The sequence below is a fragment of the Sphaerodactylus townsendi genome, linkage group LG04, assembly GCF_021028975.2.
Source record: "Sphaerodactylus townsendi isolate TG3544 linkage group LG04, MPM_Stown_v2.3, whole genome shotgun sequence".
NCBI lineage: Eukaryota > Metazoa > Chordata > Lepidosauria > Squamata > Sphaerodactylidae > Sphaerodactylus > Sphaerodactylus townsendi.
In genome coordinates, this window is record NC_059428.1 from 151,239,803 (window position 1) to 151,265,393 (window position 25,591).

Genomic DNA, 25,591 nt, shown 5'->3' on the forward strand with positions numbered 1-25,591 from the left:
AGTGACGTTTTGTCCCGTCAGCCAATGGGACGGAGCTTTGGTATGTGGAGGCGTTGCCTCAGGAGGAAAGCCGCTCCGTGCGTGTGACGGCGCCTGGTGTTACCTGCGCCTGCGCAGAAGCCTCGCGGGACGACTGGACCAGAGTACGTATAGGTGAGTGGGCAGGGGCTTTGCAGGCAGAAGTTCCCCTGGTCAATCACGAGCATCCTGGAAAGGATCAAGCGGTAGGAGATGTGAAAGTCCTCCGACGGAGATGCTGGGTATTAGGAATTCTGTCTAATAATTAAGGGATATTTTAAATGTATTGTCTTATAATAATTTAGTCTTATAATAATTTTCTTATAATAATTCAGGGCAACCTTTGCCTGGCGTATAGAAAGAGTAGGGGAAAAAAGACTTTGATCACATCACGTAGACCAGTTTGCATGGGTGAAAGCAAGGGACAGTGCCAGGATAGTGCCATAATTTGTTAATTAGAAGATTAACAAGCCTGACTTGTATTTTTTTTTTTTGCTGATACTGTGCTAAAGTTATCTAGAAGATGGGTGTCAGATGTTTGCACAATGGTGCAATTTCAGTGCTTGCCATTGCTGCTTGTAGTGGACAGTGCTGAGGGTGATAGGCCGATGATCTTACTTAATATAAGGCAACTTCCTGTGTTTCTGGAACAAAACGTTGCATTTTCTTTATTTTGATTTCAGAAGATGACTGCATAAGCAGGTGGCAAAACCCAGAGTCCCCCGATGGCCGTGCAGCTGATATCCCGTTACTTCCCAGCGGGGCTTCACACCGTGAAAGCTTCCTTCTGTCCTTTAACGTCTCCAGCTTGCAAACTGTGGGTGCTTCCACAGAAACTGTTAGCATCTCCTGAAAACCCACATCTGCCCAGCTTCCTGGGCTCAAGACCTTTCAGCTCATCCCGAGCAGTTGGCAGCAGCAAAGACTTGAACAAGAGACAACCTGCCTGTTCCTCTGAAACGATTGCCGAAGATGAAGCTGACACAGAGGAAGGCTTTGGCACGCTGTCTGACAAGTTTTCTTCACGACACTTTTTTCATAAAACCACAACAGAGTCTCACGATATGCAGCTCCGAACACAGGAGGAGGAGGAGGAATTGAGGCCAAAACCCAGACGAGGTCGTCGGAACACTCCTTATTGGTACTTCTTGCGTTGCAAAGCATTGATCAAGGAAGATAAGGTCAGCGGCTCTCTTTGTTTAATTGCAAAGGAGGTGACTGGTGCTGGCTGACCAGTGCAGTGGTTATAGCATGACAGACAAACTGAAAATAGAACTATAGCTGCCCAATCAAGCTCTGCTATCTGCCATCCTTTGGGACATTACTGCTCTTCAGTAGAAATATTTTGCTGTCAAGTCCCAGCTGACATATGCTGATCCAATAGGGTTTCACAAGGCAAGAGTTGTTCAGCGATGGTTTCCCATTGCCTGCCTCCACATAAAATATTGTACAGATACATTAAATATTTACAGGAGTTCCTTAACCTCTCTTTGATGGCTTCCCAGACTCCTGGTTTTTTCTTGCATCCATCCTCATTCTTCATTACTATTAGTGCTGCCTGCCTGCTGTGATTTCCTGTAGTTCCCTGCCTAAAAAATAAACTTTCTATTTTTGCTTGAATGCAGGTTCCTACAAGTTTACAGTTAGCGAAAGGGTCAACAGGCCAAATCAATTTGAGCCCCTCACATACTGTAGAGAGAAACATGAAAAGAAAGCAGTGTTTTTTTTAATTGAAGTGAATGTGGTAGAGAATGAAGAATGTGCACAAAAGGCAGTCTTGATGATTGTCAGATAGAAGTGTGTTTGTGTGTCAGCGGTCTGACTCTATCCAGCTAAGGAGAAAGTTGTTTTATCTTCCCAGTGACCTCAGGATTCACTTCTTGGCCATTTTAGCAAATAGCTGACAACCACTGATGTGCAACTGCCTCGGGGCCCTGAATTGTGACTCACATGGGTGTCCCCTTCTCTGCTCTGTCCTTTCTTCCCTGCAGCTGGCTGAGGCTTTGGACCTGTTTGAAGTGCAGATGCTGAAGGAAGAACGCCTCCAGCCAGAGGAGAGCAACTATACAGTGCTGATTGGTGGCTGTGGCCGGGTAGGCTACGTAAAGAAGGCATTCAAGCTTTATAATGACGTAAGTGCTTCCAGCCCAGTGGCTTTTCAACAAGGGAGGGAATTGGTGCCAGCAAAGGGAACATTTGCCACACCAAACTGGGGTGAGTCCAGGGGCTGCAGAAGAGGTGTGAGTTGAAAGGTCTCCTTTCATTGTAGTGGGTCCGACTTACAATCTCTGTGGCTGTGTCCAATGTGGCTAGCACTCCCCCCTCCAAACTGATTGTGGAGGCAGTGTTGTATAATAGATAGAACAGTAGGTGTAAGCCACTTTGGGGCTTTCCTTGTAGAGAAAGATGAAATGAAAACCAAGTAAGTAGGTAGAAGGGGTTATTTACTCTGGCCTCCAGGAGCTCTGTAGTTCTCTCCTCCTCCTGTGAGGTCACTTAAAAGAGAAGTTGGGATTTATACCCCGCTTTTCTTTACCTTCAAGGAGTCTCAAAGTGGTTTACAAACTCCTTCACAAACTCCTTCACACAACAAGCACCTTGTAAGGTAGGTGGGGGTAAGAGAGAAAACTGTGACTAGCCCAAGGTCACCCACCAGGCTTCACGTGAAGGAGTGGGGAAACAAACACAGTTCTCCAGATTGGAGTCTGGTGCTTTTTAGCCACTGTGCCACATGGGCTCTGAGAGCGTGACTGGCCAAGTTTACCCCGTGAATTTTCATGTCAGTGTGGGATTTTTGAATCTGGATCCTGGTCTACTATTCTAAGCTAGGGGTCCCCAACCTTTCTCAGCCTGCAGGCACCTTTGGAATTCTGGGCATAATCACAAAATGGCTGCCATAGGAGGCGGAGGCAGTTACAAACTGGCTGCCCATTCAATCAGAAACTCTGTGTTGCCTTACCTAATCCCATACTTGGCTGGCACCAAGAACATTATCAGCAGACATCACGTGGGTGACCCCTGCTCTCAGCTCTGCATGGCGCTGGCTGCATCTAATCCTTCTCAGGTGTTTGCATAATGGGGAGTGTGGTTCTTTTCTTTTAATTTCTTTTAATTTAGTTTCTTTTAATGCAAGGGGGGGCTGTTTTTGTCTTGGGAGGAAGATGAAAAAGCGAGGCTTGACGCCCACCGATGCCACCTACACAGCACTCTTCAATGCCTGCTCAGAGTCGCCCTGGAAAGATTCGGGCTTGCAGATCGCACTCAAGTTGCGGCGGCAGCTACAGGACCGCAATTTGGAGCTGAACACCATCAGCTATCGTGCCTTGCTGAAAGTCTGCGCCTTTTGTTCAGATCTACGAATGTGCTTTGAAGTCTTCAAGGTAAAACAAAGCTTTCCGTCCAATACCACAAAAACCCTACAGGGGAGCCCAGCAACACCAAGGTGTAGGGGATTGGGTCCTGCAGACCCATCCACTAACAGGGGCATGTTCCTCCAACAGAGGTGGCATTGTGGTTGCGCCAACAGATTTGGACTGCAGAATTGCCTCTAATTTTCTTAAAAGCTGTACCACAGAACAGTGAGGGAAATTAATGTCTCCTTTCCCCCCTTTCTAGGAGATGGTCCAGAAAGGCCACAGCGTCACAACAGAGACTTTCAACTTTTTGCTGATGGGGTGCATAAAAGAAAAAGAGGACGGCTTCCGGTATGCCTTGCAGGTCTGTTTTTCCCCCTCTTTTCTTTACAGCAGTGTAAACGTCCGACATTCCAACTTGTATGGTGGTCGAAACTTCCCTTTTCCTCCCTATAGGACCTTCCAGTTTTCAGGTACACGCTGGAACACAAGAGCTCTGTGCTCGTAGAATTGGAGTGGGCAAACCTTTCTGCCCGGGAGCTGAATCTGGATATCTATCTGCTTTGGGAGGGATGTTGTTTTTATCGAGCCTTGAACTGTTAGCTAAAGATGCAGGCTTGCAACCCAGTGCTCCCAATACATTGCAAAGCAGTGCAAGATTAAAGCTCTCATAGACTGGAAGTGGGTGTGAGTTGCAGGGGCAGCTAATAATAAAATAAACAGAGCTCAGAAGGACTGACTTGCTGTTAGCTTGTGGTCCCCTCCTGTGTGACAGCTACAAAGCCATTCTGATTGCCCGGAGTTTGTTGTGTTTCCCATAACTTTAATTCCCCCCCCCCCCAATTTTTCTCCTTCCTCCAACAGCTGTGGCAGCAGATGGCAAAACTGAACATCAAGCCCGACAGATATACCTACAACTTAATGCTGGCGGCTGCCAGAGACTGCAGCCTGGGTGATCCTCTGGTGGCTTCGGAGCTGCTGCTGAGAGCTCCAGAGGAGAGGCCAGCCGTGCCAAGGTTGAGGTCCGGTAGACAACGGCAGAAGATGAAGAGTCACGGCGGGGAAGAATCAGGCTCTAGAGCTGGTCCGCAGTTGGATGTGGAAGTCCTGGAAAGACGTATGTTTCCAGAGAACTGTGGAAAACCCATGGAGCCTTTTTCCAGCCAAGGAGCTGGAGCAAACAACACCCCCAGTGACTCTACTGTGCTGGGTCCCAATAGGTCTGAGAACTTGCCCATCTCAGATCAAATCCAGCTTGTGCCAAGCTTTGCCAAAGCGGATGTGGGTTTCTCCACGGGCACCTGCTCTTCTCCCAACTTGCTGGACTTGCCGGTCATGAACAGCAGCCTGGTGTCTTTAGGGACAGTGGCCACACGCTCCGACAGACTGGCTCTGATGGGGAACCTGGAGGGCTTCTTAAAGAAGATGAAAGAAGACAACGTGGCAGGGAATATCAAAACGTTCACGCTTCTGGCTGAGCTGGTGGAGCCCAACAGCTCATCAGAATCTGCCTTGCTGACAGTGATGGAGGAGCACAAGGTGAAACCCGATCTGACGTTTTTTAATACGTTGGTGAGGAAGAAGAGCAAGCAAGGAGATCTAGACGGAGCAAAGGTAGGGTTACGGGGGTGCTGCTGGGCTATGCTGCCATTTCCCAAGGGCATGGAAGGTGAATTTGTGAAATTCAGTTTCCTGACGGTTTTCAGACAAGCCCTTGTGACTGCCAAGACGTACCAGAATGTGAATTCTTCTGCTGAAATCTCAGCAGCTGTAGCTGGGTGAGGTTTCCTTTGCTTGGGGTATGGAGGTTTCCTTTGCTTGGGGTATGAAATCTCAGCAGCTGCAGCTGGGTGAGGTTTCCTTTGCTTGGGGTATGGCTTTAATGTCACGTGTAACTCCTGGCTCCTCCTCAAAGATTAAAAAAAAACCCCAGAGTAAATGTGTCAGGGAGCTGGGGAATGCACCTTGGATTGGGGCCTCTCTGCTGGAGGTTCTTTACTTTCGAGCTTGGGGCTTCTTTACTGTCTGCTATTTGTTTTCTCTTCTGACTGGCTTGGAACGTAGATAACAGATAGCACCTCTGGCTCTCTCCTTCTTGCCAGATGGCTCACTATCTCAAACCTGACCTTGGTTTGTTTCACACACTTTTCCCGCATTCTGCCTGGCGTGGGAAAGGGGCAGGATGGGGGTTGGCTTTGGTGGAAATATGCTGAGGGAAGCTGGGGATTGATGCAGAACTGGCTTTTGCAAAGCCAGGCTTCAGGCGTCCAGTCCAATAAACACTTCTGATTGATAAAATCTAGAGTGGTCATTGCATGGAACCCTTGCCCTGACAAAATGGTGCAAAACGGAAGACGTGCAGAGCTGAGTTATCTACTGGAAAAGTATGCACGTTTGTCCAATTCTGCTTAAATGAAAAATCCTCGACACAAACCTTTTCAGCCCTAGAACGTACGCAGCCTGATTCATATGCCCCTTTTGTGTATTACAGAGCCTGCTTCCTTTTCTGGTGAAGGAAGGACTATCCCCAAATTTGCACACTTTTTGCAACTTGGCAATAGCTTGCCACAAGCAAGAGAACGGACTGCAGTTGCTCTCCGACATGAAGGTATGAGAAGCTGTAACTCAGGGGTGTCCAACTCTGGCGCTTCAGATGTTCATGGACTACAATTCCCATCAGTCCCCTGCTGGCATGGCCAAGTGGCCATAGCATGGCACCAGAGTTGGATACCCCTGCTGTAACTTCTGGAGCAGGGTGGTGCGTGGGAGACTTGGTGACCCTGGCATTCCCGAGTATTGAAGAGTTTTAAAATATAAACAGATTTAATGCTAATTTGTCAATGTTTGTTGCAGTCTGTTTGGCCGATCAGGTGTATAGGGTATGATTATTTTCCTCTTTTTATTTCATCAGTCCAAAATGAAATTTGGATTTTTGGGGGGAGGGGAAAGGGAGGGATAATACTTGCTTTGCTCTTTCTCTGAGCAGTGTGCTTGATGGAACGACCACAGTGACTACATCATAGCTTCTCAGCTTCTTTTTATGAGCAGATTAAGCAAATCCAAAGGGTGGAAAAATACGCTGAGTGTCAGAAACCAGGTTTCACTTTGGCTGAAGTTTCTTGACGTTTTGCTAAGAATTTCAGAGAAATAGAAAATGGAAGTATTTAGGCAGATCACATTGTAATTAAGAACTATGAAATTAGGAGTGTATAGTTTCTGTGATCTGCACATCACGGAAGTCAAGGGGTTGCCTTTGAAACTCCAGAGGTTTGAAATAAGCCATACCACCTGGATTCTCCACAAGCCAATCTTTCATGCCATTTTGCACACCTGATCTCAGAGAAGCCCTTGACTCTGGACAATAACCTTGATGTGGGTGGATGACGGTTTGTTTCTTCCTAAACCTGCGCTTGAATTCCTGCATGGCTGAATCTGTTAGTTTTTTCACGTTTCTTTTGCCTTTATCTTTCTTTCCTGTGACTTTCAGCGCTCTGGGATAAATCCCAACATCCACATCTACGGCGCATTGATCAACACAGCTGTGAAGAAGCTGGACTACGCGTACCTGATTGAGATCCTCAGGGACATGAGGAACACACAGACTGCCCCAAATGAGTTTGTCTTGAAGATGCTGGAGTTTGCAGCCCAGTATCCTCCAGACTTTGACAGAGTAAGATACCATAGTGATGTTTGGGGGCAGGTATCCTGCAAAGCCATTGAGTTGGATCTAGTAGTCCTTCAGTGGAAGTATGCCAAGGCTCATGGACCTTTCCTGCACTTCTACTTTCATTTAGCTGCCTTCCCATCCTTAATATGCACCCTTATCCTCATATCTTTATGTCTTCATGGATGTCACAACCCTGGGCATCAACCTTCTGTCAGTCAAAAGTGACAACTGTGGGGGTGGGGGACATTTGCTGTTGTTCGCCGCCCTTAGCCCTGTAAAATGAGGAGGGCAAAGTATAAATATATATTTTTTTAAAAAAACATGATGCTGGAAAGATTCCGCAGCCTCGCACAAATGGATCCCTGTATCCAACCCACTCCTTTAGTTTCAAAATAATTTTCGAGTTGAGACAATGAAAATGTTTTAAATCTTCTTATGCTGATTACCCCTGGCCTGGGTGGCCCAGGCTAGCCCGATCTCATTAGATCTTGGAAGCCAATCAAGGAGACCACCGAGAAAGTCCGAGGAAGGGTTGCTGTGCAGAGGCCGGCAGTGGAAAACCACCTCTGAACACTTCTTGCCTTGAAAACCCTGCGGGGTTGCCTTAAGTTGGTTGCGGCTTGACTGGACTTTCTACCACTTTGATGTTATACTGTTGTTTATAGCAGGTTAAGCATGTGGAGTTTTCGGTAACAAGACTCCACCAGCCCCCCCCCCCCCTCCCCTTGAAGACCTTGTTCATAAAGCCCCTGTGGTTCCCCCATTCCCTTCATACTGTATACTTGCCCACAAAAGATTGCAGGTGGATTTCAGTTCAGAGTACTGACTTCAGTGGCAGGGAGCAAAGGGCTAGATTGGGCTGCCCTGCATTAGGAATTCTGCTGCCACACCGTAAAATTCAACTGTCCCTTTCCATACAGAACACAGAGTTTTAAAACAAAGTTAATGCGTTTATGACACTTTCCAGCACGGAGTAGTCTGTCCTTGGTTATTGTCTGCACGAAAATGCCGTCCTCCTGCTAAGAGTTCAGTCACCCTCTCTCGCTTTTTCCGCTTGCAGTACAAGAAGAAAGATCCCTACCTGGAAAAAATAGACGGCTTCAGAGCTTACTACACCCGTTGGCTAAAGTGGATGTCGGCAGAGGAACAACCGCACCCATGGGCCAAGTACAGAACGGGAAAGCAATCGCAAAGCAAAGCTAGCACAGGAGACGAATGAACAGTGCAGCCACCAGGTGGGCTGTCAGGATGGGAACCAAGAAGTCAGCATCATTGCGGAGCGCTCTGTACTGTTTCCTTCATCCTTCTGTGGAGTTTATCATGTCCTCAGCGTTGTAAAAGTTGGTATTTGTAAAGCCTGTAAATAAAACTCTGAGAAGAAAAGCAAACTTCCAACCCGGGCAGCACAGATGGCTTTTAAATAAAAAATAATTCAAACAAGAACACGTTGGTTGAATTCTTGTATAGGTTCCTGCTGCATTTATTATGCTGTTCTGGGCTGCAACAGCAACACACATGTGTATAGTTTTGTTTAACTAAAGGGACTGTGTGTGTTTCTTGGAAGTGTGGTGTTTGCAATGCAACCTTATGATAGTTCCCCCCTTCTACATCTGCTGAAATCGGTGGGCTTGGAATGGGGCAACTCTCCTTAGGATAGCAGAAAGGTGATACAGTTGCGAGTTCAATATGTGAAGTGACTCTTCCCGAAAGATCTCTGGTGGCGGTAAAAAATGCCATCAAATTGCCGCTACATAAACAATGCAAAAGTGCAGTTTGTATCCAAAAGGCTATCACCACAACCACGTGGTGTAGTTTAACAAATTCAATCCGTTTATAAATGAAAGTTTACAATAAATCCTGTGTCTTCATACACTTCATATGTATGAAACCTTCATTTATAAAATGATCAATTGGTTAAAATATACCACGTGGTTGTGGCGATAGCCTTTTGGATACAAATTGCACTTTTGAATTGTTTATGTAGTACTTATGTATCCATTCCCCTTTATACATTGTATAATGACTGAATCAAATTGTAGCTGACATGGCCACTCCATAAGGTTTTCAAGGCAGGAGATAAACAGAGGGGACTTACTATTGCTTGTCTCTGTGTAGCGACCCTGGATTCCATTCATAGTCTCCCCCCAAGTGCTAAACAGAGCCGGCCCTCAGCTTAGCTTCCAAGATCTGACAAGATGGGACAAGCCTGCATCATCCAGGTCAGGTCAGGGCAAAATAACTCTACCATGATTTTTTTCTCTAAGGGTAAAGAATCTCTGCAGATGGTTACCTGTTTACCCATTTTTTCCCAGTTACTCTGCTTGCTTGGTAAGAAAGGTTGAGCAGCTGGGCTTATGCCACCAGGTTGTTCTATCTCCAGGCCAAAGGTGCATGCCTTTTTGTTTTCATTTATTTCATTTATTGGGCTTATAGACCACTCCCCCCTAGAGGCTCAGGGCGGTGAACTTTGAAGCATCCTTTAAAACACAGTATAAAAACAACTCGATATATACTCCGTAAAGCCAGAACCATATAAATACAGATGGCATATTGCACTCCCTTCCCCACCCTCGTGCCCACAGGAGGCCAGATGGAACGGTAGATGTGCTTAACCAGGCTGGCCAAATGCCTGGCGGAACAGGTCCGTCTTGCAGGCCCTGCAGGAACTCTGCAAGTCCCGCAGGACCCTGATCTCCTTTGGGAGTCTGTTCCACCAGGTGGGGGCCAGGGTTGTAAAGGCCCCGGTCCTTGTAGAGGCCAGCCTGATTTTGCTTGCTCAGCCTCACAAAAGTCACCACAGAAACAGGGCTTAGGGAGAAGGTAGGCAAGGCTTTATTTTAAAATAAAACGGTTACAGAGAATGAACTAACAAGACGCTGCTGTGCCATCCACTGGCAAGGAGGCCCGCTCACTGTCGGGTTTTATGAAAAACACATTGTAGCTCTTAAGAACAGTCACTGATGCAGAGTCAGCAGCCGCACAAATGGGAAGAGGGGTGTTACTGGGAAAAGGCTTCATCCAGAGCAACCTCTACAGCCACAGTGAGTGCACTCAATGATTCTCCCCTGTGGAATAAAACCAGCATGTTAAATCACCCCAGGTCAGAGAGATGCACAGGAACTAATGGCCAAGAAGACAGGCAGGCAGGCTTGCTGGATCAGAGACGCAGACCTTAACAGGAACTGAAATGGATTTAGAGAGATCTGGTTTCCTGCTGACCTGGATGGAAACGCCCCTGGTAGTATGGAACAACAGCAACCAAAAATGCTTTCTGTGGAAGAATTCAATTAAGTTTCCTCTGTCAGAGGTTAAGAGCATACGCCACCCCAAACACACAGTTGCGAAGATCCTTTATGATCCCGACTTTCATTTTTAAAACATTCTTGGGAAAAGTCAAGAAGCAGAACAGCATGACTTAAAATTTCCACCCTGTATTGAATGTTCATGTCTCACAGGACAACCCACAGCAACAGTTATGAAAAAACTGCGCAAAGAGAGCTGGCATGGAGTAGTGGTTAAGCGCAGATGGATCCTGATCTGGAGAAACAGGTCTGATTCAGCAGACTCTTGTTTAGTGAACCAGATTTGTTTCCCCACTCCTGCATTCCTGCTGGGAGCCCTTGGGCCAGTCACAGTTCTTCAAAACCCTCAGCCCCACCTATCTCAAAAGGTGTCTGTTGTGGGGGGAGGAAGGGAAAGGGGTTGGTAAGCCCTTTAGGGTCTCCTTACAGGAGAAAAAGGGGCGGGGTGTATAAATTCAAATTCCTTCGGCAATCTGGCACAAGTTTAATAGATTTCAAGCGGGCAAGCGCTTGGTACTTAGATCTTAATTTGGAACATCAGAGACAAATCAGAGCTCTTCAAAACCACACTGGCATAGTGTGTTGGTCAATGACCAAGCTGCTCATGGATTAAGAGAGTGAGCCTAACCCAGAGAACAAATTAGAAGAAGAGTTGGATTTATATCCCCCCTTTCTCTCCTGTGGAAGACTCAAAGGGGTTTACAAACTCCTTTCCCTTCCCCCCTCACAACAAGCACCCTGTGAGGTGGGTGGGGCTGAGAGAGCTCCAAAGAACTATGACTAGCCCAGCTGGCGTGTATGGGAGTGCACAGGCTAATCTGAATTCCCCAGATAATTCTCAAGTGGCAGAGCAGGGAATCAAACCTGGCTCCTCCAGATTAGAGTACACCTGCTCTTAACCACTATGCCACTGCTGCTCAATTAGGTACTAATCAAAAGTCGGGGGAGGGGGGAGGGATATTGCAGGGCAGAAAGAATCGCTGTAACAGCTTAGAGCAGTGGTGGCGAACCTTTGGCACTCCAGATGTTATGGACTACAATTCCCATCAGCCCCTTCCAGCATGGCCAATTGGCCATGCTGGCAGGTGCTGATGGGAATTGTAGTCCATAACATCTGGAGTGCCAAAGGTTCACTACCACGGGCTTAGAAGAAGAATTTACTCACCACTTCAAGCTTGCTTTTGGGTACCCGGCAGATGCAGTTAGTGCCAAAGTTAGTGTCCCGCGTCTGGATACAGCGCAAGCAACAGAGGTTTTCATAGCCCTGCTTCTTCCACTTTGCAATCAGGTTTTTGTCGGCATATCCTTCCCTGATGCAATACTCATACAATTCTGCAGAGTGGAGAGAGGATGCAAAGAATATTGTGCTTGACGGGGGTAGATGAAGTTATATCCCCACAACCCCCCCACAGCAGTTTCTCTAGATGCCTGGATATAAAACTGCATCATCCAGCTGCCAGGCTGCATGCCAGAGGAGAGCAGCCTATTTCCTTTGTGGTCCTTAGAGAGATTTTTTTTTTGGAAATTTCAAAGTCACAGAAGATTTCTTCTCCTATCAAACCTAAACCAATGTCACTGCTTGAACAACATAAAAAGCATTGCCAATAACTTACTTTGCATATACAATTGAAATACTTTACACATTTATTAAGTGTAAGTCATAAATGCCTTTGTTTCGTACAAACAAAATGCACTGCCAACTGATGCACCCTATGTTGTCTTTGCACATGTGTCTTAATTTTTGCTATCTGGTTCTCAATTCAACGTTCAGTTTTTTTCGGAGGCTTTGTTGCAGTGTCTGTCCCACCTCCTTTTGATCTTTTTTTTCCTCCCTCTTCCAAGGCAGGTCAGTAAGATACTTTTTACTCAATATGTGGGTAAATATATTACAGCCGTTTGAGGAACAGATGAAAAGGTCAACCACAGCTCAAAAAGACCACAGAAGGCATGCAACTGTGGAGAAGCAAAGAAAGGATTGCATGGTCCCTCAAAAAGACTAGGTATCCTTCGAGGTGCAGAAATGCACCTTGGATTTAAGAGGTGTATGTGTCTACAGCATGCCCTTGTCTTTATAATCATATCACTCATTCAAAGAAAGCAAATATTTCACAGAGGTTTTTCAGTACTCCCAAAAAATTCTAATTTTTTCTTTAGAAAGATTGAAAAGAAGGCCTTGGGGCCTTTCCTTTTTTCTGGGCTTTCACATCTCTACTAGCCTTTTAAGACCAGCACCCAGAAAGAAGCAGGAACAATCTAAACCAGGGCCTTTAATCAGTTACCATGTTTAATGCAAGATTGTATTTTTAACACATCCCAATTTTCCTCTCCATGTGAGTCACCTTGGAGACTTGTTATCAGACTGAAAGGTGACATTTAAATAATTTAAATAAATCTTCCAACAGCCACAATCAGGAAGAGGAGGGCTTCACCAAGATATGCACCAACTTCTACCTGATTCCCAAACGAAGTGTTCTTTACAAAGAAAACATATGGCTTACCACGACTGATGGCTTTCCTCTTATAGAAAAGATCAAAAATGTAACGAGTTTTCTGGTGGTGAATTCGGAAGATGGGCCAAAGGGATTCCACTTTCCTCTTCCCTTCGTGTGGTTCAGTCTCAGCTGTCCGTGGGGAAAGAAATAGGGCATGAAGGATAATTTTTCCAAAAAGAGTCTCTATTGCAGGTTTGCTATTCCACATCATACATCTGATACCCAACTATAGTCCCTGTTAGAAAAGTCACAGAAGCAAGCCACTCAGGTCTATCGTACATGTTTAGGGAAACCCCCAGATTTGCAGAAAGAGGAGAGGGGGATAACAAAACACAAAAAAGCATCATCTTTTTTTAAGACCACTTGGCAACATCTCAGCTACCACTGGAGCTACCCCAAGCTTTATTGTTGATGGCTGATAGCATACTGACACTTTCAAGCTGTGTTTTACATTGGGACAGGCTAGACAGGGGTGGCCAACCTAAGGTGCTCCAGATGTTCATGGACTACAATTCCCATCAGCCCCTACCAGCATGGCCATTGGTCATTCTGGCAGGGGCTGTGTCAGAATCCCCCAAAACTGAAACAAACTCATCTATAGAACGGTAGTTTATTCAGAGATGTGGATCTTCCCTGGTCAAAGCCAGAACTGATTTTGCCCACGCAAAATCCAGTAATTAAAATGGCTTGCACCCCACGTCCTGGGAAAGTGCGCCGAAAAGTAACTGTAAGAAAGATAACAGTGAAGATGCCCCGCCACTGACCTTGGTCAGCACCTGGAATGTAAAATCACACACAGGAAACAGTTGAAAGGCAGACAGTAGTGCATTAACCCATTCCACCACCACCCATCATACAGAAAGCAGCATAAGCAATTCCCCAATCCTAACAGGCCTCCTGACAGGCTGATAGGAATTGTAGTCCATGAACATCTGGAGTGCCATAGGTTGGCCCCCCCTGGTAGAAGCTGGAGACTGGGAAAGGTCAGCCAGTGGGCAACGGGTAGGGAAAGCAGTAATGAGGAAGAGTGAGGGTGGTAATGGGATGGGAGAAGGCAGAACCAAACGCAGTAAACAGCGAGAAGGACAAGATACTTTTTATTACAGATACCAAGAATTCAGCCTGAAACTTCAACTGTGCAAAGCATTTGACCTACCGCTGAATTAGGGGCCCTCCCCACCACTGTGGTTGCCAGCGAAGTGTACTAGTAAGTGTCTTAGTCCCAAAGAGACCAGGGTTCAAACCTTAACAATCACCCTTTATTAGGCAACATTACTTCTCGTTATCAACCAAGTCCTTGGCTTCAGTCCTCACCTTCTCTCATTTTCTGATCCAGTTCATCTAAAGTTGGTTCAATCAATTCCCAACCATCCGGAGGAGGTTTTCTGCTTCTTTTCACCTTGGGCATCTCAAGAAGGAAAAAAAGAACTGCGTAAGAACAGATCAAGCATAACAGAAGCCAAATTTGCACTGGAACTAATAAGAGGCGAACTTCTAGATAGAATGTGCTTTGCCTTCAGCCTTCAAAAAGCTAAGGAAAAAGATGCTAGAATCAGTTTGCCTAGCCCTAGGATGACCCAGTGCAAAGGCAGGCAGGGGTAGCTTGTCACAGAAAAACTGCATCTGCATTTTGGGTACAAGTTCTTTTCCACTGAGTCAGATCACTGCCCTATCAACGTCAGGATTGTTTAACTGATAGGTCTCAGTTTTTCACATCACTGCCACCAGATCCTTTTAACTACAGGTGCTGGAGGAGGGGGGAGGTGACATCCTGTATGAGAGGCAGATGTTATACCACTGAATTTCAGTCAGGCCATCATCTGGCTGTCCTAAATTTGCCCAGAGGCAGGGGCTAGGAAGGAAGGTACAAAATCACAGACAGGCAGTACACTGTAGAGCAGTGATGGCGAACCTATGGCATGGGTGCCAGAGGTGGCACTCGGAGCCCTCTCTGTGGGCATGCGTACACAGAGTTTGTCATGTGGGGGGAAGAAAATCACCCCCCCCACACACACATCTAGGCTGGCCTGGGCCACTGAGCACGACGTGCGCGCACTGCGGTGAGCAGGGAGGACTCGGCTGGCGGGCCTGGTGCCTGTGCTCCGGGTGGCTGCTGCCCGAGGGGGGGGGGGGGTGCAGAGGAGGCAGAGATGCTAGAGAGGCACAGAGCAGTGCCCACGGGACCTGCTGGAGGCTAGAACAGACTGGCCCCTTCTTGAGCGGGTGGGGTGGAAGAAGAGGGAGCCAAACGGTTTTTCTAAAACCTCAGCATTCAGGTTAAATTACAGGGTTGGCACTTCATGATAAATAAGTGGGGTTTGGGTTGCAATTTGGGCACTCAGTCTCAAAAAGGTTTGGCATCACTGCTGCAGAGCTTAGCGTGCAACAAAAATCTAGGAGACCTAGATCTGAATCCTCCCTTTGCCATGGAGGGATGCCCTTGGGCCAGTCACACACTTTCAGCCTAACCTCCTTCACAGGGCCATTATGGTAAGCTGTAGAAGAACAATGTAAACTGCTGTGGGTCTCCAGTAAGGAGAAAGAGGGAGTATAATTAATAATCGACCTTGCTAATTATGCATTACGTTTACTGTTCACATGCTTCCATCACAGAATTAATGGATTGTGACACCTATTAGCTTCTGGCCTGCTTAAATTCAGCAAGTATTGTATTGTTTTATATTACTGTATTGTTTTACATGTTTTACATGTTATCCGCCTCGAGTTCGTGTGGGAGATCGGCGGGGTATAAATGTAATAAATAAATAAATAAATACAAGTGCTTTTCTTCCCACTCAGAAACAGCTAATCCTTGGCCTTCCCTTTTAAAAATACCAGAACGAAACTTGCGAATTCTCAGCCCCCTTTTTACGCCCCCACCCGGTTAGAAAACAGATAGGAGTGCCAAGGGTGAGGCCTGTCTCTGCGTCACCGGTTGAATTTCTTCCTGCCATGTCCCCTGCCCAGTTAATGCCAAAGAGCCAATAAAAAACAAACCTCTGACGATGCTCTGAGGGACTCAACGCCTCAAGAAGACTCCGGTTCTCCGTCAAACAAAAACCTTCACAGGAGCGGCTCCTACCCCTTTAAGACCCCCGTTCCCTTTTGCGTATCTTCTCAGCCTTCTGTCGCCACCTAGTGACGTAAGCCAGAAAGAGGCCCTAGTTCTTTCAGACGTCGGTTTTAGGGCCTTCTCAATCCGGTAACTGTCTTGATCGATGCCTTATCACTTAATTTAAAAAGCCCCTTTGCTTCTTCTCCCACTTAAAATGTAAAATATTCCATCTCAGAGAGAGGCAGTCTCCTCAAAATTATGAGGACGGTGTAGAATTGGGGGGAATCTCAACATTTTTAAAACCAGGCAGAGCTACAGACACCCCTTTTCCCCTCAGGGCGACGAGGCGTGGGGCGCATGCGCTCTTGGGTTCAGGGGCGGCGGGAAGGGGGAAAGACCGTACAGGGCGACGGTGGCAGCGGCGGCTGGCGGCTTCCGTTTCCGGGTCGCTTCCTGGCTCGTGTGGACGCGAGGCGGGTGGGGTGAAGGCGGATTCCGTGTCTACGGGAGGACCCCTCGTTTCCGCCATGCCGAAAGGAGGTGGGTGAGGAAGGGTTGGGGATGAGAAGGGCAGGTTGAGGCATGTCGGGGTCTCCCTGGGGAGGGCGCAGCTGCCCCGCCTCCATCCTTTCTCTTCCCCCCCCTCTTCATCTGTCATTCAGCGCCCCCAGATGCGGTTGTAATGAGGGGTGTTCTTGGCATTGCATAGTGGCAGGGAGTTCCGCAGACTGTACTGCATCTGGCTCCTTTACAGGTGCTTTTGGGGAGCAGGGAGCGAGTCTGGTGATGAGGATTCCACGAAGTGAGCTTCCCAGAAGGATGGAGCCTTAGATTCGCCTCTTCCACGGGAGACGGGCCACCCGCACCTCCCTAAAGCTTGCAAAGGGCGGGTGATGGGCTGAAGCTTTCTTTGAACTGGCGTTTGGGAGGGGCGGACGTTGCGGATCAAACGCATTTTCTTTTGGATCTTTCTCTCCCTAGCTTATTAGGATGACGCCTGAGTAAGGGACCCCACATTGTTGGCTGGTTTGCCACTGGGGAGAGACTGTGGCTCAGTGGTAGAGACACCTGCTTGGCGTACAGATGCTCCAAGGGATATGATCTGACACCCAGGAGAGCTGCTGTCAGTCTGAATCAACAAGACTGATCTTGATAGACTGTCTCATCTAGGAAGTGCCTGTTGCCAAAAAGCAGTAGAGTGTCCACTTGGCACGCAGAAGGGCCCAGGTTCAATCCCCAGCATCTCCAGTTTAAAAGGGCCGGGCAGCCAGCGTTGTGAAAGACCTCTTCTTGAGACTGTATGCTCAACCTGAATAGGCAGCACTGCCCTTGATGAACCAAGCCTCTGATCCACTGTAAAGCAGCTTCATGTGAACATTCAGTCTTTTAAATCCCAAGTTTTAGGGTTAGATGCCCACGGGCATCCATCTGCCTAGCTGTTCTTGGATACTAGGTTGACTGAAATGTTGGGCTGACCCTGTAGAGCAGTGGGTGGTGAACCTCTGGCACGCGTGCCAGAGGTGGCACTCAGAGCCCTCTCTGTGGGCATGCGCGCACAGAGTTCGTCATGTGGGGGGGGGAGAAAATTGCCCCCACACACATCTAGGCTGGCCTGGGCCGCTGAACATGACGTGCGTGCACTGCAGCGAGCAGGTAGGACTCGGCTGGGAGAACTGGTGCCTGTGCTTACTCCTTTACCTGGGAGTCAGCTCGGTTGCTGGCAATGGGGCTTGCTTCTGAGTAAACCCTCCTAGGGTCGTGATTCACCCGTTCAAAGCATTTCACAGTTGCTTCAAAGCAAAGCCACCAACTACTTCCAAGCTTACTCCCGGGTAATGTGTGCCTTGGAGCCGACCATTTTTTCTAAACTAAAACCTCAGTATTCAGGTTAAATTGCCATGTTGGCACTTTGCGAGAAATAAGTGGGTTTTGGGTTGCAGTTTGGGCACTCGGTCTTGAAAAGGTTCACCATCACTGCTGTAGAGCATAGGTGTCAAATTCGCGGCCCTCCAGATGTTGTGGACTAATTGCTAATTAGCCTGCCAGCATGGCTAATTGCTCATGCTGGCAGGGGATGATGGGAACTGTAGTCCATAACATCCGGAGGGCTGCGAGTTTGACACCTGTGCTGTAGAGTTTTTTCTCTCCTCCCTGGCAGACTCATCCGATGCTTGCGTAGACGGGAGCACCCGAGCGGCCTCTGTGGTGGTGCAGCAATTGTCAGTGGTTGAAATGTGTAAGAGGCTGGGGCGTTTGCAAGTGCCTTGTTCCAAACATATGGGAAACTGTCTTCTTGGTGTATCAGCTTCTACATATAATGTGATGCCAGAGTAAACTATTTCATGATGCATAATGAGAGACAACCTGGTGGGGTGTTTAGAGGGCCAGATTGAGAGCTGGGAACCCTGGGTTCAATTCCCACTCTACTGTGGAAGATTGCCAAGTGACCTTGGGTCAGTCACTATTATCTTAACTTAAGCCTACCGCGTGTGGTTCCCCATTGGAGGTAAAGGCAGGGTGATGAAGTAAATACTGTGTTTCCCCGAAAATAAGACAGTGTCTTATATTAATTTTTGCTCCCAAAGATGCACTATGTCTTATTTTCAGGGGATGTCTTATTTTTCTGTGTTCATCGGGCATGCTTCCAAACAAAAACTTTGCTACGTCTTGCTTTTGGGGGATGCCTTATATTTCACACTTCAGCAAAACCTCTACTACGTCTTATTTTCCGGGGATGTCTTATATTCGGGGAAACAGGGTAGATTCAGCCAGATGGTAGATAGCCTGTACCATGTCTGGAGTGGCACGCTTCAGGGAAGTGATGCTTAAAACATGATGGACTTGCAGGTGGAATCTCATGGGAAGGAAAAAAGAGTGCAGCTAAGAAGAGCTGTTGCTGAGCCAGCGCAGTCAGGAAAGCAGTTTCCTGAAAAACCCGGCCTCCGCTTGCCGAAGAAAAAAGCAGTGCGCGTGTGAGAGCAAGCCCCTCTATTGCGATCTGAATTTGGCTTGCTATAAAATGTGTTCACTGCTGAATGACTTCAGAAGACAGAGCTGGGTCATTCACTCAGATTTAAAAAGTCAGGTTGAGATCAGGCCCCAGAGACATTGGTGGAATGAGAGCCTAGTGCAAAAGCTGACCAATGTAACCTGTGAGGGTGTGGCGGAGTCTTAGGGTTGGCTATCCGTATGTATCATTTGTTGTTAGGCTTTGTAACGGTTCTTACCAGTGTTTACCGATTGTAATGGTGGTTACAATTATACCACATTTCTCTCAGCGTTGGCCAAAGTGGCCGGCAGCATTTCCTCATCTTCCAGTGTGTCCTCACAACAACCTTACGAGGTCGGTTAGGCTGACACTGTGTGAGACTGGCTGAAGGATGCCTGGTCAGCTGCTATGACAGGGAAGGAGGAGGAGGAAGAGGAGAGTTTGGATTTGTATCCCCCCTTTTCTCTTCTGTAGGAGACTCAGAGGGGATTACAATCTCCTTTCCCTTCCCCCCTCACAACAAACACCCTGCGAGGTGGGTGGGGATTCGAACCTGAGTCTGACACACTAATCGTTGCATCAGGCTGCCTCTCTGATCAGCAGCTTTTCTTTTCTTAAAGGCACTGATGTGTGACTATATGCCAGTCATCCTTAGTGCAGTTGTATTTATTTTGTAAAGTTCTGTCTGTTTATATGTATTTAGATTTTTTAACTTATATTTCACCTCCCGTGCAAGCGTTGCCTGTCACTTTAGTCTGGGTCACTTGGATGAAAACCGGTTCTCCAGCTTGGGTTTGCCACTTGGCAGCCTGTGTGGCGGAGACAATTTTGAACTGGTACCCCTGCAGCCAGAGAAAGAGTGGGTGGAAAAGTTTATCTTTGGGGGGATGATGGAGACTTGGCTGGACTTGTCCCACGCGATTGAAGAGCTTTCCCTGCTATTCTGTGTGACAGCGATGGGGAACATTACTAGCCATTAGGGACCAGGAAGAGTGAGCTAGCGAGTCAGGCTGCAGCCAGACCGCACCCAGTTTGGACTCTTTCCAAGAGATGCTACCAGCACGCCTTTCTCCCAGGGCAAGCTCTGCTAGAACCTGTATTTCCCAGCGTGGAACGCTCAGCTGCTTCGCTCCACTGGATACGAACCAGGGAAGACCGACGGGATTATATATAGATTTGTGGGGGGCGGGAAGATCTTTGAAAGGAACGCGAGAAACCCGCAGACTCAGCAAAGCGGGATTAAATCCAGATTTAAATGCTGAGCTGTTGCATGCAAAATCTCCCCTTGTTAAGGAGTTCCATTCACAGCTTATAATTAATGTCTTCTGTACAATATGGTAGCCACAGAAGCACGGTTTGGCTCAGATGTGGGCTAGATCTTGCAACTATCTGCCTTTGCCCAGAAGGACAGTAACACAGTCCTCACAAACAAATGTGAGGTTGGTGGAATGCTAGTCCACGACTCTCCCTAAACTCTGGTTGTCCTGGCTGAGCATTTTGGGGGGTAGGGAGTTGTAGTCTAACTCATAAATGGCCTGTTTGTCACAGTCTGGAGTGCCAGAGCCTAGATACAAGCTTGCTGCCTCGCAGAGACCCAAACTAACATTGCAGTGGGTATGTTTTGTTGATAGAGACCGGCGGAGACACAGCCAGGGCAGACGTCAATCCCTGCCCGTTCCTCAGGCACTTGAGTGATGCTATCAAAAGCGTGTTTCAGTGACGTCCCACGTGAGCGGCTGAGCACAGGGAACAGCTGCAAAATTTGCAGTTGGGCGCCAGCCCAGAGCGTGAGTCAGGCAGCAGCCGACATAGGAGGGGGCAGAGAGCGGCACATTTGCCGACTGATGCATTGTAAGGCTCTGAGCGTGTGGCCCTGTTGGCTGCCGCACCTTGGCATCCGTCCAGAATCTCAAAGTGGGTGTTGTGGCGAAAGGGGGATTCATTCAGATCATGGCTGGGTGAGTGTGAGAACCAGCTAGGTCCCATAAGTACTGGAGTGTAGCCATCGGACATAAGCCCTTATGTGTCTCTGCCTTGGGGCAGGGGGATCTGAACTTTTGGACCCCACAATGCTTGGTAGCCTCCCACGCTTCCCCTGTGAGGCAGAGCAGCCATATGTGGGACACTTCTCCAGTCAAGAACCACTCTAGCCATTTGGAAACTGCTTCCATTGCCTAGCTGATATTGCTGCAGAGGTGAACGAGGTTAATAGAACTGGATGCTCTTTAGATGGCCGTGGGCAAGGACAGCGATGCTGGAATGGAATCCCCAGCAAGGTGAAAGCCAGCATGGTGTAGTGGTTAAGAGCAGATGCACTCTAATCTGGAGAACTGAGTTTGATTCCCCACTCTGCCACTTGAGCTGTGGAGGCTTATCTAGGGAACCAGATTGGCTTGTGGGCTCCAACACATGCCACCTGGGTGACCTTGGGCTAGTCACAGTTCTTCGGAGCTCTCCGCTATACCCACCTCACAGGGTGTTTGTTATGGGGGGGGAGTACATTGTAAGCTCCAGAAAGGGGGAATATAAATCCAATTCTTCTTGTTAATCGGTTATTTCCTTTGCAGGGAGAAAAGGAGGCCACAAGGGCCGGGCGAGGCAGTACACTAGTCCTGAGGAGATTGACGCACAGCTCCAAGCAGAGAAACAGAAGGCCAAGGTAAGCCCCTCCCATATCTCATGTACGCCTGAAGCTAGTACAGAGAGGCACAGAAGACACTCTGGTCTGTCGTCTTCTTCCCAGCCAGCCTTCCCAAGTGCTTAGCTTTTCTATGGAGTCTTTGCTGCATCACATTTCCTTCACCAGAGGTTTCCCGAGAGCCAGTGTCATGCAGTGGTTGAGAGTATCAGACAAGCCCCTGAAAGCCAGCATGGTGTAGTGGTTAAGAGCAGATGCACTCTAATCTGGAGAACCGAATTTGAGTCCCCGCTCTGCCACTTGAGCTGTGGAGGCTTATCTGGGGAACCAGATTGGCTTGTGCGCCAATTTGGATCCCCGCTGGTGCCATGGAAGCTGGCTGGGTGACACTGGGCCAATCACACTCTCCTTAACCTACCTCACAGGGTGGTTGTGAGGATAAAATGGAGGAGCGGGGAATGTTGCATGCCACTTTGGATCCCCATTGGAGAGAAAGGTGGGGTATAACTGAATTAAATTGACAAATAGGACCCCAGGGCAGCAGCTCCAGACCTGGGGAGTTCCATACACCCAGAAGTTAGTTGCCTCTAAGGTTTCAGGCTCAGCTAGTCTGGGGACCTGTGAAGTATACTCGGGGCTGATCTTTTTTTAGTTATTCCTGTTTTCTTTTGCACCAGGGGAAAGAGGAACATGAACAGGACAGATCTACGGAATCCTGTTTGTTATCACTAATTGTTTGGTCTCTTGAATTTTAAATTTTTTTTCTGCTGGAAGCTGCTTTCTCAAACCCATCCAGTAAAGAAGCAGTTGTGAACATGGAGGAGAGAGGGTATTTTCGCTGGCCTCTCCCCCGCCTTCCCTTTGAAAGGACCATAATTCTTTCTTTGTTACCTTTATGTATCTGTAGACTTTTTCAGTTGCATCGTTTGCACTTAATGCTTCTGCAATGATCAATAAACGCAGACTGCCTCTGAAGGAACTGATCTTGTCTTTCCTTGAGTTTATCGGTGTTCGGCTGTCTGCAGCACTCGGCAGGCTATCGACAACATCTGTGTGATGTTTCAGACCACTGTATTTTAACCTGCGCAGGAGGAAGAGGAGGCAGAGCAGGAGGAAGGAGGCGACGGGGCATCAGCAGAACCCAAAAAGGAGAAGAAGTCGCTAGATTCGGACGAAAGTGAGGACGAGGAGGATGAAGATTACCAGGTAGGGACGGGATCTCCTGGAGCATATGTTTGTGTTGCACCTGATCCTCACCAGGGACTGTCAATGCTAAACCTCTTGTAAAAGTTTTTACATCTCAGAGCTATTTATTGTCATCTAACTGTCCCCGGAGAACTAGTTGGGTTGAAGAAGGAGAGGGGTTGGGATTTATATCCCGCTGACTCAAAGGCGACTCAGAACTGAAAAGGGATGAACCCGGCTTGAATCCCTGTGAGAAAAGCGGGCTGTGAACAATGTAAATAAATAAAAGGAGCTGTCCCAAATGAGTGCCTGCTCTGCTCTTTGATTTCAGCCAAAGCACAAAGGAGTGGAAGGCATGATAGACATCGAAAACCCCAACCGCGCTGCCCAGACGGCCAAAAAAGTCACCCAGATAGATATGGAGAGCCCCAGGGAACTATCGCGGAGAGAGCGGTAAGGTCTCCTTCCCTGGAAATGCTGTGGCTCTCAAACTGGGTGGGGAGGGGGGCGTTCTGTGGGGCTACAGCGAAATGGCCAAGGGGGAACAGTACAGTGCTTCTTTTAGAGTAAAGGGAGGTGAATCCTGCACCAAAGGCATTAGCCACTTGACTAGTGGGCCTAGCTGACACGAGGCATATACCTCCCCTGGAGCTTCAGGAAGTGCAGACGGGGACTAGTTGATTTCCAGTGAAGACACAGACTCGAACAGAGCTGTGCTAGGAGGCTGCATTGAAGAACTGCTGCTCAATGGCTCTGTTTTTTTGAACCACACCCCTCGGAATACTTTGGGGAGAATTACGTTCTGTCTGTCAGAGATGTCTCGGAAAGGGAGGATTTAGTTGACCCTGTCTGAATTGATCCCTCAGAGGCCCTGATTTTTAAATTTTTAATCCCCTTTTCTGCTCGGACAGAGAAGAAATTGAAAAACAGAAAGCGAAAGAACGGTACATGAAAATGCACCTCGCCGGGAAAACGGAGCAGGCCAAGGCGGACCTTGCCCGGCTAGCAATCATCCGGAAACAGAGGGAAGAGGCAGCCAAAAAGAAAGAGGAGGAAAGAAAAGGTGAGGTGACACCCCCCCCCCTTCAAAAAGCGCACAGTGTTGGCCCTTACAACACCAGAAAAGTCTTGGCCGTGTTATTGTTCTCTGTTTTGTGGTGAGCCACTCAGGGTGGGGGGGGGGGCGGCATTCATTGGTGGAGAATCTGATTGGCAAATGCAAGAACTGACAGGTCACATCTTGCAGGCGGATTCCACCAATGGTTGTGCTTCTCCCTAGCGTATGGGCAGGGCTGATTGCCATGTGCTGGGGGGAGACTTCTCTGTTGTTGCAAGAGAGCTACAGGATCCAGTCCCCTCCTTTGAACTGGGCTGCCATTCCACACTGAAGCATCCGGCTAGCTTCCTGCCTACTGGCGCTTTTGACTAGTAGCTACTGATAGCAGCAGATTTGATTAGCGAATAACAGATGGCGTATACATCTCCCGTCCTGCTATCTGCCAGATACTTTCCTGGGAGGGTCCAGAAAGTTCAAGCTTTTGCTACATGAGCAATTTTAGCATGCTCCCTTGTCACCATACACCATGGTATAGTGGTTAAGAGCAGGGGGACTCTTAGCTGGAGAGCCAGGTTTGTTTCCCCACTCCTCCATGTGAAGCCTGCTGGGTGACCTTGGGCTAGCCATAGTTCTCTCAGGACTCTCTCAGCCCCACCTACCTCACAAGATGTCAGTTGTGGGGCGGGGAGGGGAAGGAGTTTGTAAATCGCTTTGAGACTCCTGACGGTTGAGAAAAGCCAGGTATAAATCCAAACTCTTCTTAACTGTTCTCCTATAAACTGTTCCCTTTCACGGATGTGTCCTTCGCACTACCTTGATCGTTTTGGCCAGACGGTGTGAATATCAGATTTGCAACAAGCTTTTGTTGCTTGCCTTTTGGCACGGCATCAGCTCCCTCAGCCTTTCAGACTTTTCCATCTCCTTTGTTTTAACCCCCTTAAGCTAAAGACGAAGTTTCCGTGACCGGCAAACGAATGCAGTCGCTGTCCCTCAACAAGTAAGCCACACAGGAGGAGGGAATTCCCAGGAGCCGTTCCTGGCGGGTGCCTGGCAGGAAGTCTGCTGTGCTACGTCCGCGTGAGGCCAAGTAGGGAGGGCTGCAGCAACGGCATCGTCTTCACCTCCAAGAGACACTGACAGCGACACGTTTGTCTTCATCTGGGCACAGAATTACCACTGGGGGGGCAGGGGGTGGGGTGGGGGAACAGGGCAGGCTGGGGTGGGGCAGCTATTAATCTGGTGCACAATTGCAAGGAGCAGTTGTTCTCTGCAGAATCATTTTGAGCGGGGGATTAAACCCAAACGGTTTTATTTTCTCTCTCTCTTTTTTTGTTGCTGTGTTAAAAGAGTGCAGATCACATATCCGGGGGTAGGATAGAAAAGGACAGGCAGAGGGGAGAAATGCTTCAGATAGGCTGCAGATGGGGTGGGGTAGGTGGACAGAGTGCAGATCTGGGGGGGGGGGAGTCGTAAGCAAGATGTTGTTCTGCAAACCAACTTGTGGGATCTGAGCTGCAGAGCAGCAAGGAACCCTTCAGAGCTCACCTGCGCCTCTCTTTCTGGCTCCACCCCTACCTTATCTTTTCAAAAGCCACCTGTAGTCTGTTTTTGCCCTCTTCGCCTCCAAAAAAAAAACCACCTGGGATGCTGACTTTTTAACCTGCAGAACAAAAACAGCCTTCTCGAGACTGCAGAGTTTTTGCAGGAGACACAAATTGGAAACAAAACTTGTATATTTGGCTGAATAAAATTTAAATTATCGTAAACTGCTTGGTCTGAGGGTTGTTGTTTTTTGAGAGTGGGGCGGGGGGAATATGCCAAAGAGCTTGGCAACT

The 25,591-nt window shown here is 48.0% G+C and overlaps 3 protein-coding genes across 8 annotated transcripts; 2 read left to right on the top strand and 1 right to left on the bottom strand.

The window, feature by feature from the left end:
* Positions 1-34: 34 nt before the first annotated feature.
* PTCD1 (pentatricopeptide repeat domain 1) lies at positions 35-8,481 on the top strand. 5 transcript variants are annotated; one of them, XM_048492523.1, is made up of 9 exons: positions 35-153; positions 702-1,199; positions 2,010-2,150; positions 3,180-3,398; positions 3,634-3,735; positions 4,236-4,985; positions 5,863-5,979; positions 6,859-7,041; positions 8,099-8,481. In XM_048492523.1, the coding sequence occupies exons 2-9, from the start codon at positions 744-746 to the stop codon at positions 8,255-8,257; spliced, it is 2,127 nt and encodes a 708-aa protein (XP_048348480.1). In that variant the 5' UTR covers positions 35-153; positions 702-743; the 3' UTR covers positions 8,258-8,481. The 5 variants fall into 5 exon arrangements, with proteins under 5 accessions (XP_048348480.1, XP_048348482.1, XP_048348483.1 ...); XM_048492525.1 differs by having other exon boundaries at positions 112-153; positions 705-1,199; XM_048492526.1 differs by having other exon boundaries at positions 124-143.
* On the bottom strand, positions 3,890-16,164 carry BUD31 (BUD31 homolog). 2 transcript variants are annotated; one of them, XM_048492531.1, is made up of 5 exons: positions 15,830-16,164; positions 14,147-14,240; positions 12,839-12,961; positions 11,481-11,672; positions 3,890-3,900 (listed from the first exon to the last, which is right to left on the bottom strand). In XM_048492531.1, exons 2-4 carry the CDS (start codon positions 14,238-14,240, stop codon positions 11,485-11,487), a joined length of 405 nt encoding a protein of 134 aa, XP_048348488.1. In that variant the 5' UTR covers positions 15,830-16,164; the 3' UTR covers positions 3,890-3,900; positions 11,481-11,484. The 2 variants fall into 2 exon arrangements, with proteins under 2 accessions (XP_048348488.1, XP_048348487.1); XM_048492530.1 differs by lacking the exon at positions 3,890-3,900 and adding an exon at positions 9,848-10,103 and having other exon boundaries at positions 11,506-11,672; positions 15,830-16,143.
* A 107-nt stretch (positions 16,165-16,271) lies between these two features.
* PDAP1 (PDGFA associated protein 1) lies at positions 16,272-25,522 on the top strand. Its single transcript, XM_048492529.1, has 6 exons — positions 16,272-16,427; positions 21,444-21,535; positions 22,604-22,720; positions 23,031-23,152; positions 23,611-23,762; positions 24,699-25,522. Exons 1-6 carry the CDS (start codon positions 16,415-16,417, stop codon positions 24,755-24,757), a joined length of 555 nt encoding a protein of 184 aa, XP_048348486.1. The 5' UTR covers positions 16,272-16,414; the 3' UTR covers positions 24,758-25,522.
* Positions 25,523-25,591: the final 69 nt, after the last annotated feature.

Coding starts and splice junctions, on each gene's coding strand:
- PTCD1 (XM_048492523.1), top strand. CDS start 744: ATGGCCGTGCAGCTGATATCCCGTTACTTCCCAGCGGGGCTTCACACC. Junction 1,200..2,009: donor CATTGATCAAGGAAGATAAG/GTCAGCGGCTCT, acceptor TCTTCCCTGCAG/CTGGCTGAGGCTTTGGACCT. Junction 3,736..4,235: donor GCTTCCGGTATGCCTTGCAG/GTCTGTTTTTCC, acceptor TTCCTCCAACAG/CTGTGGCAGCAGATGGCAAA.
- BUD31 (XM_048492530.1), bottom strand. CDS start 14,240: ATGCCCAAGGTGAAAAGAAGCAGAAAACCTCCTCCGGATGGTTGGGAA. Junction 12,962..14,146: donor GGATCAGAAAATGAGAGAAG/GTGAGGACTGAA, acceptor CCCCACGGACAG/CTGAGACTGAACCACACGAA. Junction 10,104..11,505: donor CCAAAAGCAAGCTTGAAGTG/GTGAGTAAATTC, acceptor TTTATTCCACAG/GGGAGAATCATTGAGTGCAC.
- PDAP1 (XM_048492529.1), top strand. Junction 21,536..22,603: donor CAGAGAAACAGAAGGCCAAG/GTAAGCCCCTCC, acceptor TAACCTGCGCAG/GAGGAAGAGGAGGCAGAGCA. Junction 23,763..24,698: donor GAAAGAGGAGGAAAGAAAAG/GTGAGGTGACAC, acceptor AACCCCCTTAAG/CTAAAGACGAAGTTTCCGTG.